The following is a 13,172-nucleotide window of genomic DNA, read 5'->3' as shown; positions in this document are numbered from 1 at the left end:
CCCCCCTCCCCTCCTTTTCACTGAAGATGGCTCAAACGAGCCGAAACATGTTTGAATTTGATTACTCCATCTAATGATGGAATATATGATGTATTGAATTTGGAGGATACACTCAATTTTTTTCACCTTTGTAAAATGAGCGGATTATACATATTCTCCTGATAACACCGTCCATCTACAAGAACATACCTCTTTGTAAATACATTCGTTCTGCAGAAATGTAGAATGCATGAAGTCAAAAACGTCACGCTCATTGGCAGCATCCACGAGCAACTCGTCCTCATCTGTGAAAGCTAAAACAGAACATAACAGAACAATTACACAGGGACTCCATTATAAAATTATTTGCTAATAACAATCCTTCTCTGCAAACCGTGACCTTTCAGCAGTGGGGAAGCTCGTGTGTCCCAGTGAAGCAGATAGCCAAGCCACAGGTGCTACCATATCAGATGGGTTATTGTTGAGAGACCAGACTAATGATTCATCGAAAGGGAGGGATAACAGCCTTTCGGAAATTGCAAGGGCGGCATTCTAGAGGATTGAATTAAGACAAACTACAATTACATCAGACCGTAAGCCAGAAAAAAAATGGCGGACAATGGTGGGCGACATGAGACATTAAGGAGAAGATTATGTATGATTATTCTGAGTCACTCAAAGAAAACATCACAAGTAAAACGTCATTAAATGCAACTCATTAACTCAAAATATGAATAGTTATGCACCAAAAACAACATTATTGCATAATTCTAATTGTATTTTCAGAGGGAAAGTAACGAAGGGAGAATTATTTTATTAACGTCGTCAGGTTGAAAACAAGCACCAAACCAAACCCCATGGCGCAACAGCCCCGAAGGGCCATGGCCTACCAAGCAACCGCTGCTCAGCCTGAAGGCCTGCAGATTACGAGATGTCGTGGTCAGCAGGATCCTCTCAGCCGTTATTCTTGGCTTTCTAGACCGGGGTCGCCATCTCACCATCAGATAGCTCCTCAATTGTAATCACAAAGGCTGAGTGGATCTCAAACCAGCCCTCAGATGCAAGTTAAAATCCCTCACCTGGCCAGGAATAGAACCCGGGGCCTCCGGGTAAGAGGCAGGCACGCTACCTCTACACCGCGGGGCCAGGCCGGCTTGAAAACACACACACATTATAAAAATATTTTACGTGCGGAATTCCGGACAGCAAATAAGATAAATAAATGTCAACAGATAACATTTTTAACCTTACATGAAATACCATGCAACATCATTAACCACAGACCATTTCGTAAAACATGCAAACACATGCATTTCTTGAACAATACACGTGAATTGTTAAATAGGTACAATGATATTAAGTACTACAAATTTTGTATGATACTCTTGAACAACTAAAGCACTAGTCACCTTATAACTAATCGGAATAAATGGCACATCATCCTCTTGTAATTTATATGAAAAAAGATTGTCATCCTCATTTCAACTCACGAGAAAGGGTTAGATTTTGTACCTTCATTGTAAAACACTAAAAACGATTCAATTACATCTTGTACCCATTTAAAAATGTTTCATATCTCAATCGTAACTCTGAGCCACGATTTTTCGGACTGATTTAATTTTGTAGTTAGCTACATTGGCTGACTGGGGAAAATGCTTCAGAAGTTTGCATGGCACCCAAAATGGATAAACATCTATTATGGGTACAATTTCTTCCCTAACAATACATTTGATATCAAATTAATAATGCACACAACACTAGTATCATTTGCTTCAAAGTTTTCCTTACGAATGCACCTAAACAATTTTCCTTAATACTAGGTCTTTCGGAAATCTGAACACAAACTTTTGCTCTGCCCCTATAACTGGACTTACATCCCGACACAGCACATACGATCCATAGAATTGAACTTTAAACATACTCACAGGTAAGAGAAAATATAAAGAAAACAAGTTTTGAGAAGAATATGCCGACAATCCCCTTATCACCACCGGAATTGTTCCAATACATACGCTTTTTATGAACATAGAACTCCTTACAGCACACTGAAAGATGTCCTATAAGCATTTTAAAGGTTATAAATATGTATAATATTCAATGAACAATATTCAAATTTCCGTAAATATTTGGTAACAACACGACTAATACAAATCAAAACAAACACGCTAGCACTCCAACTGCCACCACTGTTCAGGTCTGAGGTATTGTAGTTGGTCCTGATTGAATGATATGGCCTTGTAATAATACTTAATGGCTAAACTGTGTTGACACTGTTACACGGCTAAAAGCAACGAGAAACTACAGCAGTAACTAATTACCAAGAACAAGCAACTCTCTCTGTATGATGGCTTCCTCCAGGGTAAAATATTCCAGAATTAAAATACAGTAGTCCCCATTTCGGATCTCAGGATGGAGACTACACAAGAGGCAGCAATCATCAGGGAGATAGATACAGACATGTGCAGCAGTTGGTATATGTGAAGCACTGTGCCAGTAAGAGCAGGATTTTTGGTTGGCAACTACAGATTTACATATAAATTATAAACAGAAAAATTTTCCACCTATTCACTACACAGTTATATTTACAATGTGTGTATTTACATTACATGCGACTAGTTTCAACCCTACTCGGGGTCATCATCAGCCATATTTAAACAATACACAATATTTGACGAAATCCTAAAACATGTTTCTAAGCAGTAACAACATTATGAATATATAATTAACACTGATGTGTGGTTGAATTAGGCGAAGTGCTATGGTGCTCAAAATGTTGCAAACGGAAGTGAAATTTTACGACTGACATAGGTGAGCAATATATAATACAAAGTACATTAAACACGTTAAAAAGTCTGGGTATAAACGTACAAGTGATATGCTCTATGTTGTAGATAACTTAAGTAAAATTTTAGACACAGGGTGTTTCAGATAGAATTCAGTAGGTCCTGGTAATATATTTAGGTTGTGGACCGAGTGCTATGGTACTGAGACTGAACAATATAACATGACACACATAATAAAATTATACAAGGATGTACAAATGTTTGATATCCTCTCTAGAAGAATCTGTGAGGAGTTGATTATACATTGTATCAGCTTAAGCAGAAAATCTGATGATTTGGTGTATTAAGCTATGTTCATATGGCTTCATAGTTGATTGTTGGAATTGTGCAGACTGAATATGTTTTAGAATTCTTCTGGAATTGTAAGTAGACACTGCGTGTGGTGATATTAATTGGTGGAACTCTCAGTTCATAGCAGAACCAATGGGACCTATTAAAATTGAGAAAAGCCAGTAAGAAATGCAAAGTACGCAGAAAGAAGCATAGGTGACAACAAAGCGAATGGACACTCACCTTGCGGGGCGGTGTGTGCAAATTAGCTGGTAGTGGGAGAGGGGTGGGAGAAGGGGGGAATTCAAGGCGGTGCTGAAAGGTGTGGGAGAAAGGGTAATTGTTTCGGAAAAGTGCCTTTAATTAGGTTTGAATTCTGGTTGGCTGAATTATTGTTTCTGAGAAAAGTGATAAATGAATCAAAAAGGATGCTAGGTTTCTCTGAGATTTCATTAAGATTGTAATTGGTGTTAAAATATTGGTCTAGGTGTATGTAGTTATTTTCCATTATGTTGAGTAAAGGACCCTTATTTGCTAATTCAAGTATGTCCATGTCTTGTTCGATATTGGTGAAATTATGGTTATAATCTTGCAAGTGTTTGCCGATAGCTGAAAACTTATTATGTTTTATTGCGTTAGTGTGCTCATGGTATCTTATAGTGAAGTTCCTTCTGGTCTGCCCAATAGGACTTGTCACATGTAGTGCATTTGATCCTATAAACTCCTGATTTTAAAAAACTGCTGGTCTTTTTGATATGTGAAGTTTTGCATAAAATGTTCATGTTCTTATTGTTGGTTTTGAAAGCTTTTTTAACACCTTTTTTCTTAAAGATATTGGTTATCTTGTAAATATCATTGTTTAACATGAAGGTGGAAAATGTTAGGGGTTTAGTTATTTCTTTTTTGAGGGTAGTTTTAGGGCGATGTTTGTGTTTATTGATTATCCTTTCTATAAAATGATTGCTGAAACTGTTGGATTTTGCAGTTCTGCGAATTGTGTTTAATTCATTCTTTAGATCCTTCTTGGACATAGGTATGCGGAAAGCTCAATGAAGTAGGTTATTGTATGTAGCTCGTTTGTAGAACTGGGGGTGCATTGAATCTTGGCGAATGGTGGAAACTGTTTGAGTAGGTTTTCTGAATATTTTATAATTTAAAGAATTTAAAGAATTTAGAAAGTTTATTTTTTGATTAGATTCAGTTTCTAGTGTGAATTTGATATGAGGATCAATACTGTTGAGTCTTAGGAGGGTGGTGGAGGCGTTAATTGATTTTTCATCCATAATTACGAAAACATCGTCAACATATTCAGAAAACCTACTCAAACAGTTTCCACCATTCGCCAAGATTCAATGCACCCCCAGTTCCAACAGTTTCAGCAATCATTTTATAGAAAGGATAATCAATAAACACAAACATCGCCCTAAAACTACCCTCAAAAAAGAAATAACTAAACCCCTAACATTTTCCACCTTCATGTTAAACAATGATATTTACAAGATAACCAATATCTTTAAGAAAAAAGATGTTAAAATAGCTTTCAAAACCAACAATAAGAACATGAACATTTTATGCAAAACTTCACATATCAAAAAGACCAGCAGTTTTTTAAAATCAGGAGTTTATAGGATCAAATGCACTACATGTGACAAGTCCTATTGGGCAGACCAGAAGGAACTTCACTATAAGATACCATGAGCACACTAACGCAATAAAACATAATAAGTTTTCAGCTATCGGCAAACACTTGCAAGATTATAACCATAATTTCACCAATATCGAACAAGACATGGACATACTTGAATTAGCAAATAAGGGTCCTTTACTCAACATAATGGAAAATAACTACATACACCTAGACCAATATTTTAACACCAATTACAATCTTAATGAAATCTCAGAGAAACCTAGCATCCTTTTTGATTCATTTATCACTTTTCTCAGAAACAATAATTCAGCCAACCAGAATTCAAACCTAATTAAAGGCACTTTTCCGAAACAATTACCCCTTCTCCCGCACCTTTCAGCTCCGCCTTGAATTCCCCCCTTCTCCCACCCCTCTCCCACTACCAGCTAATTTGCACACACCGCCCCGCAAGGTGAGTGTCCATTCGCTTTGTTGTCACCTATGCTTCTTTCTGCGTACTTTGCATTTTTTACTGGCTTTTCTCAATTTTAATAGGTCCCATTGGTTCTGCTATGAACTGAGAGTTCCACCAATTAATATCACCACACGCAGTGTCTACTTACAATTCCAGAAGAATTCTAAAACATATTCAGTCTGCACAATTCCAACAATCAACTATGAAGCCATATGAACATAGCTTAATACACCAAATCATCAGATTTTCTGCTTAAGCTGATACAATGTATAATCAACTCCTCACAGATTCTTCTAGAGAGGATATCAAACATTTGTACATCCTTGTATAATTTTATTATATGTGTCATGTTATATTGTTCAGTCTCAGTACCATAGCACTCGGTCCACAACCTAAATATATTACCAGGACCTACTGAATTCTATCTGAAACACCCTGTGTCTAAAATTTTACTCAAGTTATCTACAACATAGAGAATCTCACTTGTACGTTTATACCCAGACTTTTTAACGTGTTTAATGTACTTTGTATTATATATTGCTCACCTATGTCAGTCGTAATATTTCACTTCCGTTTGCAACATTTTTAGCACCACAGCACTTCGCCTAATTCAACCACTCATCATAGTGTTAATTATATATTCATAATGTTGTTACTGCTTAGAAACATGTTTTAGGATTTCAACAAATATTGTGTATTGTTTAAATATGGCTGATGATGACCCCGAGTAGGGTTGAAACTAGTCGCATGTAATGTAAATACACACATTGTAAATATAGCTGTGTAGTGAATAGGTGGAAAATTTTTCTGTTTATAATTTATATGTAATCTCAGTTCAATACGGACCAACAACATGAAGTCCATAACCCTTAACTGCAGAATTATCATAAAATCAACTTCATGGTCTGTATCGCACTTTAACAGATTAACAACTAAGTACAGTGGGCGCCGTTTATTGTAATCACGGATAATGTTATCAACTGTATTATATAATCACTTTTATGAAGTCCTGTACGGACAAATACTGAAACATTGTAAATCTTCCATTTATTGTGATTATGAATTCGGTTTATGTTATCACATTTGCTTTCTAGGATTTCGTTCTCAAGTATGCGAGTAGAGTGCATACAACAGAGTTACCAGAAGGAGAGGAGAATGTATCCAACAGGCTTAACGGGAGATGAATATCAGGAATGAATGAACATTGATGAGGGCATCATTACTGATGGGAAACAGACAAAAGATGACGTGAGGCAGTTACTTCCGCAGAATTAGATATGAAGCAGAAGATGATGACGATGTTGCCGAACTTCCCCAACACCAACGAATGCTGAAATGCGACGGTCGCTAGATATCTTGCGATGAGGTGTTCAGCGTAGGTCAGTGGACTTCCAAAAACATTATGAATATGATTCATTAATGGACTTTTGGGAGACAACCAGAAGGAAACAACAATTAGAGACTATTGTACATAGCTGAAAACAGTTAACTGTATTGCAGTGCTGTGTACCGGTATCTGTTTCATTGCAGTGCATGCAGGTTATGAATCAGTGTTTCATTGCAGTGCATGTAAGTTATGAATAAATACAGTAGGCTACATATCAATTTTTATTTTTCGGCTACTGTTATCAATCGGTTAACCCCTTAAGCGGGGAGCTCGGTTCATACTAGCTCACTCCCAGGTAGGGAGCGATTTCTCTGATTGAAGAAAATATTTAATTTCTTGATTAAAAACAATCTTAGACTGAAATGACCTATTGAAGGGCCAAAAGAGAAATATTTACTTCAATATACTGTATTTAATTGTTGAAAAATTAGATTATTTTAGTTTTTCAATACTTTGTGCAAAAACATACTAAGTGTTTTCACACTGTGAAATCGAGATTGCTTCTTCCTAACAGCTAAGCTCTGGTTTTTTATTATACAGTAACTTTCACCTGCATATTTTAGGCAGTTTACTATCAATCTCTGCCTGTAAATAAATGTTTCTGCATATGTAAATTGTAGATTTACAAAGTTTACATGTACTTAAATGGTGTACAATGGAATAAATTGTAATACTCACGAAATATTCTGTTATGTTGATTAGCGCTTTCGAGGGATCAAGTTTATATCGCCTCTCTACAATTCATAAGTGACATAAACGGACTATATTACACTATAGTACAGGTAATATTTACAGTATTTACAGTCTTCACAGTGTTATGTGTTTTACAGCTGTTCATTATGATATACACGGAAGCAGGTGATGTTATATAACCTGTCTCGCCTTCACATAATTTATATAATTCCATTCCGAAACGCGATCGTTTTCTTATTATGTAAACTTTCCACCCTAGCCACCCTTTACATAGCAAGAGGTTGTCATCAATTGACATTTTGCCACCAGGGGTATACGCTTCCGAAAATGTTGCTAACAGGTGGTCAAATACTGGATTTATCTCGTATATTTTGGGAGGAAGTTGTGCATTATTCACCTCATTGTCAGATATATGTAAAAAGCTGTGGAGGAAAATATAATAATAATAATAATAATAATAATAATAATAATAATAATAATAATAATAATAATAATAATAATAATAATAATAATAATAATAATAATATTGGCTTCACGTCCCACTAACTACTTTTACGGTTTTCGGAGACACTGAGGTGCTGGAATTTAGTCCCGCAGGAGTTCTTTTGCATGCTAGGAAATCTACTGACAAGAGGCCGACGTATTTGAGCACCTTCAAATACCACCGGTCTGAGCCAGAATAGAACCTGCCAAGTTGGGGTCAGGAGGCTGGCCAGGCCACTCAATCTGGCGAGAAAAAAATCTCTTCTGTGTCATCACGTCGTAGAAAGTAGGCATAGTGAACAAGCGATTGAGAGAAATAGTGTCCTAATTTAGGTTTCTTTACAATCCCCTGCGGCAACAGTATGGCCATAAGAAGCTTTATTTCGTCCTTATTTGTCCGGACACGGTCTTGATCTCGATTCCTTCCTTCTGTCTTACTAAACTTGGATTTATGTGCAATTTCCTGCTCAGCATCTTTTGTCTGTTCAGCTATGTTCTGGCATATCTCGTCATAGGAAAGTAATTGAAATATTTCGCTCAGTTTTGTTTTCCCTAAAAACACTATTTTTACATCACGATGGAAATTTGGATAAAAGCAGGAATTTCTTTGTCCATTTTCAGTATAAGTTGACGAAGAACTTGCAATGGTTGGATTGTAATCAGTATTATCATCACAACTGTCACTGTCATGATCGCTACTTGAACTGGAATCGAACACGTGTTATCTCTTCTGCGACCTCTGAACATTCGCATCAGCTACGCCCAAACATTGTATATTCGAGCTTATAGTACATTTTCCATGTAAATTCCTGTCACTTACGAATTCCCCTTCGGCAGAACTTTCTTCACTAATATCACAATTCTCCCCACTAAATTCCAACATTTTGTTTATCATGACCCGTAAATCGTCTTCCTCTAACAGTGGGAGCCGGTAATTCATTATAGATATTTTAGCGGAAAAATGTAGAAAAAAGGATCAAATAGAACCCTGGTCTCAGCAGTTTGGCCGGAAATCATGAAATAGGACTGTATTACGGATGCGTACGATAATAAAATGATGTGTAACTCGCGATAAACACACACTCCAGTCGTGAAGGATGAACTCAAGACTGGGGATAATAAATCAGGTCACAGTTCTAAAATGTCATCAGAGAAGTCTGTTCAGTGTCATAATCTCTAGAAATCTCTTCTACAGCAATATTATTACATCCAAGGGACGATTAGGCGATGAGCTAAAGCTTCAACGCGTAGCTATTAGGCCTTAGGTCGTTCTTGCTCGGACTCAGCTGCACTCTTTATGTTGCAACTCGTGGATGACACATTGGTATTGGGAGAACATAGTTTAAAAAATTCACATCACAGGGAAGACTCATCCAGAATACGCTGCTAAAAAGGAAATAAACCTCTGCAGGCAGGCAACTGAGAAAAAAAATATAATTCGAATCGGCGGATATATCCGCGTTCCCCACCGAGCAAGCGACTTGTAGCCGCGGATCTCGCCACATCGCCCACCGAAGGGGTTAATGTTATCAAATTATCTTCGTCCCAGAGTGATTATAATAAGTGGAGTCCACTGTATTTATTATATTTCACCTAGGCTATTTTTAAAGACACTTTCTCTCAAAGCACTGATACTTTGTCAATATATAAATTTTTCATCTATACAGTGTTATGTGGCTGAAGATGTTAATAATATACGAAAGAGAGATACCACTTTTAACCAGTAAGTTGCCTTAAACAACTAATGTATTGACAAGGTAGAAAATAAAAAATATTTAGCTGTGCATCTAGAGAATTATCAACGAAAAACCAAACAAGGCAAATGCAAAAATAAAAAATATGTAGCTGTGAATCTACAGAATTATCAACGAAAAACCAAACAGGGCAAATGCAAAAATAAAAAATATGTAGCTGTGAATCTACAGAATTATCAACGAAAAACCAAACAGGGCAAATGCAAAAATAAAAAATATGTAGCTGTGAATCTACAGAATTATCAACGAAAAACCAAACAGGGCAAATGCAAAAATAAAAAATATGTAGCTGTGAATCTACAGAATTATCAACGAAAAATCCATCCATCCATCCATCCACCCACCCACCCACCCACCCATCCATCTCCCACATCGTTCCATCTTAAGCGATGGGTCAGCGAACGAGGCTTCCCCACCAGTTCTGGTCTTTGAACTTCTCTCCTTCTTCAATGCTTTTCAAAGTATGTCCTCGCTGATCAATGTCAATCTTCACTATGTCCTTGTACCCGAGTCTTGGTCGCCCTCTTGGTCTTTTGTCTTCAAATTTTAGATCATACATTTGTTTTGGTAATCCCTTATATCCCACGCATCACATATGTCCATACCATCTCAGTCGCTGCGATGTTATTCTGTCCTGCAGTCTTACAACTTGAGTCTGCTTGCGGATTTCACCATTACGGACTCTATCCCTCCGTGTTTTACCGATCATGCTACAGACAAATCTCATTTCTGCTGCCTGGATTCTCATGGTCCATGTTTTGCAACCATAGGTCAGGATTGGTACGTAATAGGTTTCATATACGATTCTTACATTTTGTTGGTATTTTCTTGTTCCATATTATGTCTAACTATTTTGTACAAGTTGCTACCTGTCTGAATTCTGTGAGAAATTTCCTTGTCTATAGAACGAGTTGTTGTTGTTGTTGTTTGAGTCATCAGTCCATAGACTGGTTTGATGCAGCTCTCCATGCCACCCTATCCTGTGCTAACCTTTTCATTTCTACGTAACTATTGCATCCTACATCTGCTCTAATCTGCTTGTCATATTCATACCTTGGGCTACTCCTACCGTTCTTACCACCTACACTTCCTTCAAAAACCAACTGAACAAGTCCTGGGTGTCTTAAGATGTGTCCTATCATTCTATCTCTTCTTCTCATCAAATTTAGCCAAATCGATCTCCTCTCACCAATTCGATTCAGTATCTCTTCATTCGTGATTCGAGCTATCCATCTCACCTTCAGCATTTTTCTGTAGCACCACATTTCAAAAGCTTCTATTCTCTTTCTTTCTGAGCTAGTTATCGTCCATGTTTCACTTCCATACAATGCCACGCTCCACACAAAAGTCTTCAAAAACATCTTTCTAATTCCGATATCAATACTTGAAGTGAGCAAATTTCTTTTAAGAAAGCTCTTCCTTGCTTGTGCTAGTCTGCATTTTATGTCCTCCTTACTTCTGCCATCGTTAGTTATTTTACTACCCAAGTAACAATATTCATCTACTTCCTTTAAGACTTCATTTTCTAATCTAACATTTTCTGCATCACCTGCCTTCGTTCGACTGCACACCAATACTTTTGTTTTGGACTTATTTATAGAACGAGTATCAGATTTAAAGAAAATACGGCAGTGGGTAAGCTACTAATGACCAGTATAGTGGAAGGATTATTTCAAAAAAGACACCAAACGAATGCCCATCACAATAGTGGTGTTGGAACCATGTATTAGGCAAGGACTAAATTATGATCTGTGCAGAATTCAATTAACCAACTTCATCTGTCATTCTTTGGTCCGAATCAAAATTCTTCTGCCGTATTACCCTCTCTTCCTTGGCCTACCTCTGCATTACCGTCTCCCTTCACAATTAGATTCTCGTCACATTTAACATTGTATTAAAGCTTCTATGTTTTCATATATTCTATCGATTTCTTCATCATCTGCTGAGCTAATAGGCATATAGACCTTCACTATTGTATCGCTGTATGTGAGGTCCTTGGTTCAAAATCAGACACAAATGATAGTATGACAATGACAATATGCATGTCACACCTAACACATTTTGGTTGGAAAACATAATTACGTGGGTCAAACAGAACAATTTATAGGGAACCCAGGACCTCAAAACAAAGTAGGTGGAGAATTTGTTGATATGAAGGTTTACAGATGAGTATGTGGAACTAATAGTTTGTGAAACAATGTATATGCTGAGCAAAGAATCCGATCTAGGGACTTATTCTTACCACTTTGTTTCAGAATGCAGGATTGGAAACCAGTCATAAAGGACAAGGAATTCGTTGTAATAGCTCTTTTTATGCTTATGGGTGTGATATAAAGGCCTATGCTACGAAGCTATTTTTCTAAAAATTCTATTTTGTTTATGCCAACTTTTGCGTCTTTGTTTCAATGGACAGTTCTGAGTAAATTAGTGATTTCATGCATTTCAGGAACAATAAAGTTGTTGATACATATCAGGGACCTTCCAAACTTTTCAAAATGTATCCAATTATGTCCTCCATGAAAAACAAGTTCCAGACTTTGTAGTTAAAAGAACAGAACATCACAGTTGATGAGTCACTAATCCTATGGTGGGTTAGGTTTTCTTTTAGGCAATATATACCTCTAAAATATGCAAAATTTGGCATAAAATCGTATGAATTATGTGAGTCAGGCTATCTTTGGTCATTTATAACATACACAGGCCCCGTACATGAAACAATACATACATCAACAGACACAAAAACTTATGCTCTTGTTTGATCACTTGTGGAGCCACTTCTCAACGAAGTATGGATGGTATGGATGGATAACTTTTTTTATTCACCTTCTTTGGCTCATTACTAAAAATCATTGAAAACTGACTGTGTAGGACCTTTGCACCTCAACAAAAGGACATCCCGAAAGACGCAATAACCACAAAAATAAAAGGGGGAAGTTAGAGCTCTGCATTCCTACCAGGTTTCCTTCCTAAAGTGGTGTGATAAAGATGTCGCAATGATTTCTACATTCCATGGGGCAGAAACCATCACAAAGAAAACAACGCGGGGTGGAGTCAATCTGAAAGTTCAGTTCCTTCATGGCTGAAATTTAGAGAGGAAAAAGTTGACCAAGTGGTACATTAAGTTATTCTGGAGAATAATGAATGTTGCAATTATTCTACACACAATGATTATTTACTGAAGAAATTCACCAGTACCTAAAATAGATTACAGTATTATACATTTAGAGTGGATGTTGTCAAACAATGCTAGTGGAAAGATGCCTGAACGTCATTCTTCAGGTAAAAATGTGCCCCATCTCATTGAAAGGCATTTTCCTGGGGGAATTCCACCAAATGAGGGAAAGAACAGGCCAAGCAAACAATGTGTCACGTGCTACAAGCAGACAATTTGGAGAAAGTGTTTCCCTGTCCAGAATGCAAAGTGGGTCTCCGCTTTGAGGGATTTCTCACGACATTCGACACCAAGCTCAATTATTAAGTTACGACAGCATCATATTTTCTAAAAGAAAGGAGTTTCTTCAAACATGCATGTGAAAGTATTAATGAAATCCACAAAATAATAAAGTTATGTTCCTTTGAACAAAAATTTGCACAAATGTGAGAAAATTTAAACACCGTGCTTAGAACCCCTCGAGAAGCACAACGATGAACAGGCATTTAC

At 37.0% G+C, this 13,172-nt stretch overlaps 1 protein-coding gene across 1 annotated transcript in view; it reads right to left on the bottom strand.

Annotated features, from left to right (window-relative positions):
• Nup205 (nuclear pore complex protein Nup205) overlaps nt 1–13,172 on the bottom strand; it is a 676,487-nt gene that overhangs the window by 527,354 nt on the left and 135,961 nt on the right. The window contains exon 8 of the mRNA XM_067147168.2: nt 190–293. Coding sequence (XP_067003269.1) covers nt 190–293 — 104 coding nt within the window. The remainder of the gene's footprint in view (nt 1–189; nt 294–13,172) is intronic.

Source organism: Anabrus simplex, chromosome 5 (assembly GCF_040414725.1).
Source record: "Anabrus simplex isolate iqAnaSimp1 chromosome 5, ASM4041472v1, whole genome shotgun sequence".
Classification (NCBI taxonomy): domain Eukaryota; kingdom Metazoa; phylum Arthropoda; class Insecta; order Orthoptera; family Tettigoniidae; genus Anabrus; species Anabrus simplex.
The sequence above is the reverse complement of the archived record's forward strand: the minus strand, read 5'-3'. Positions and strand labels throughout refer to the sequence as shown.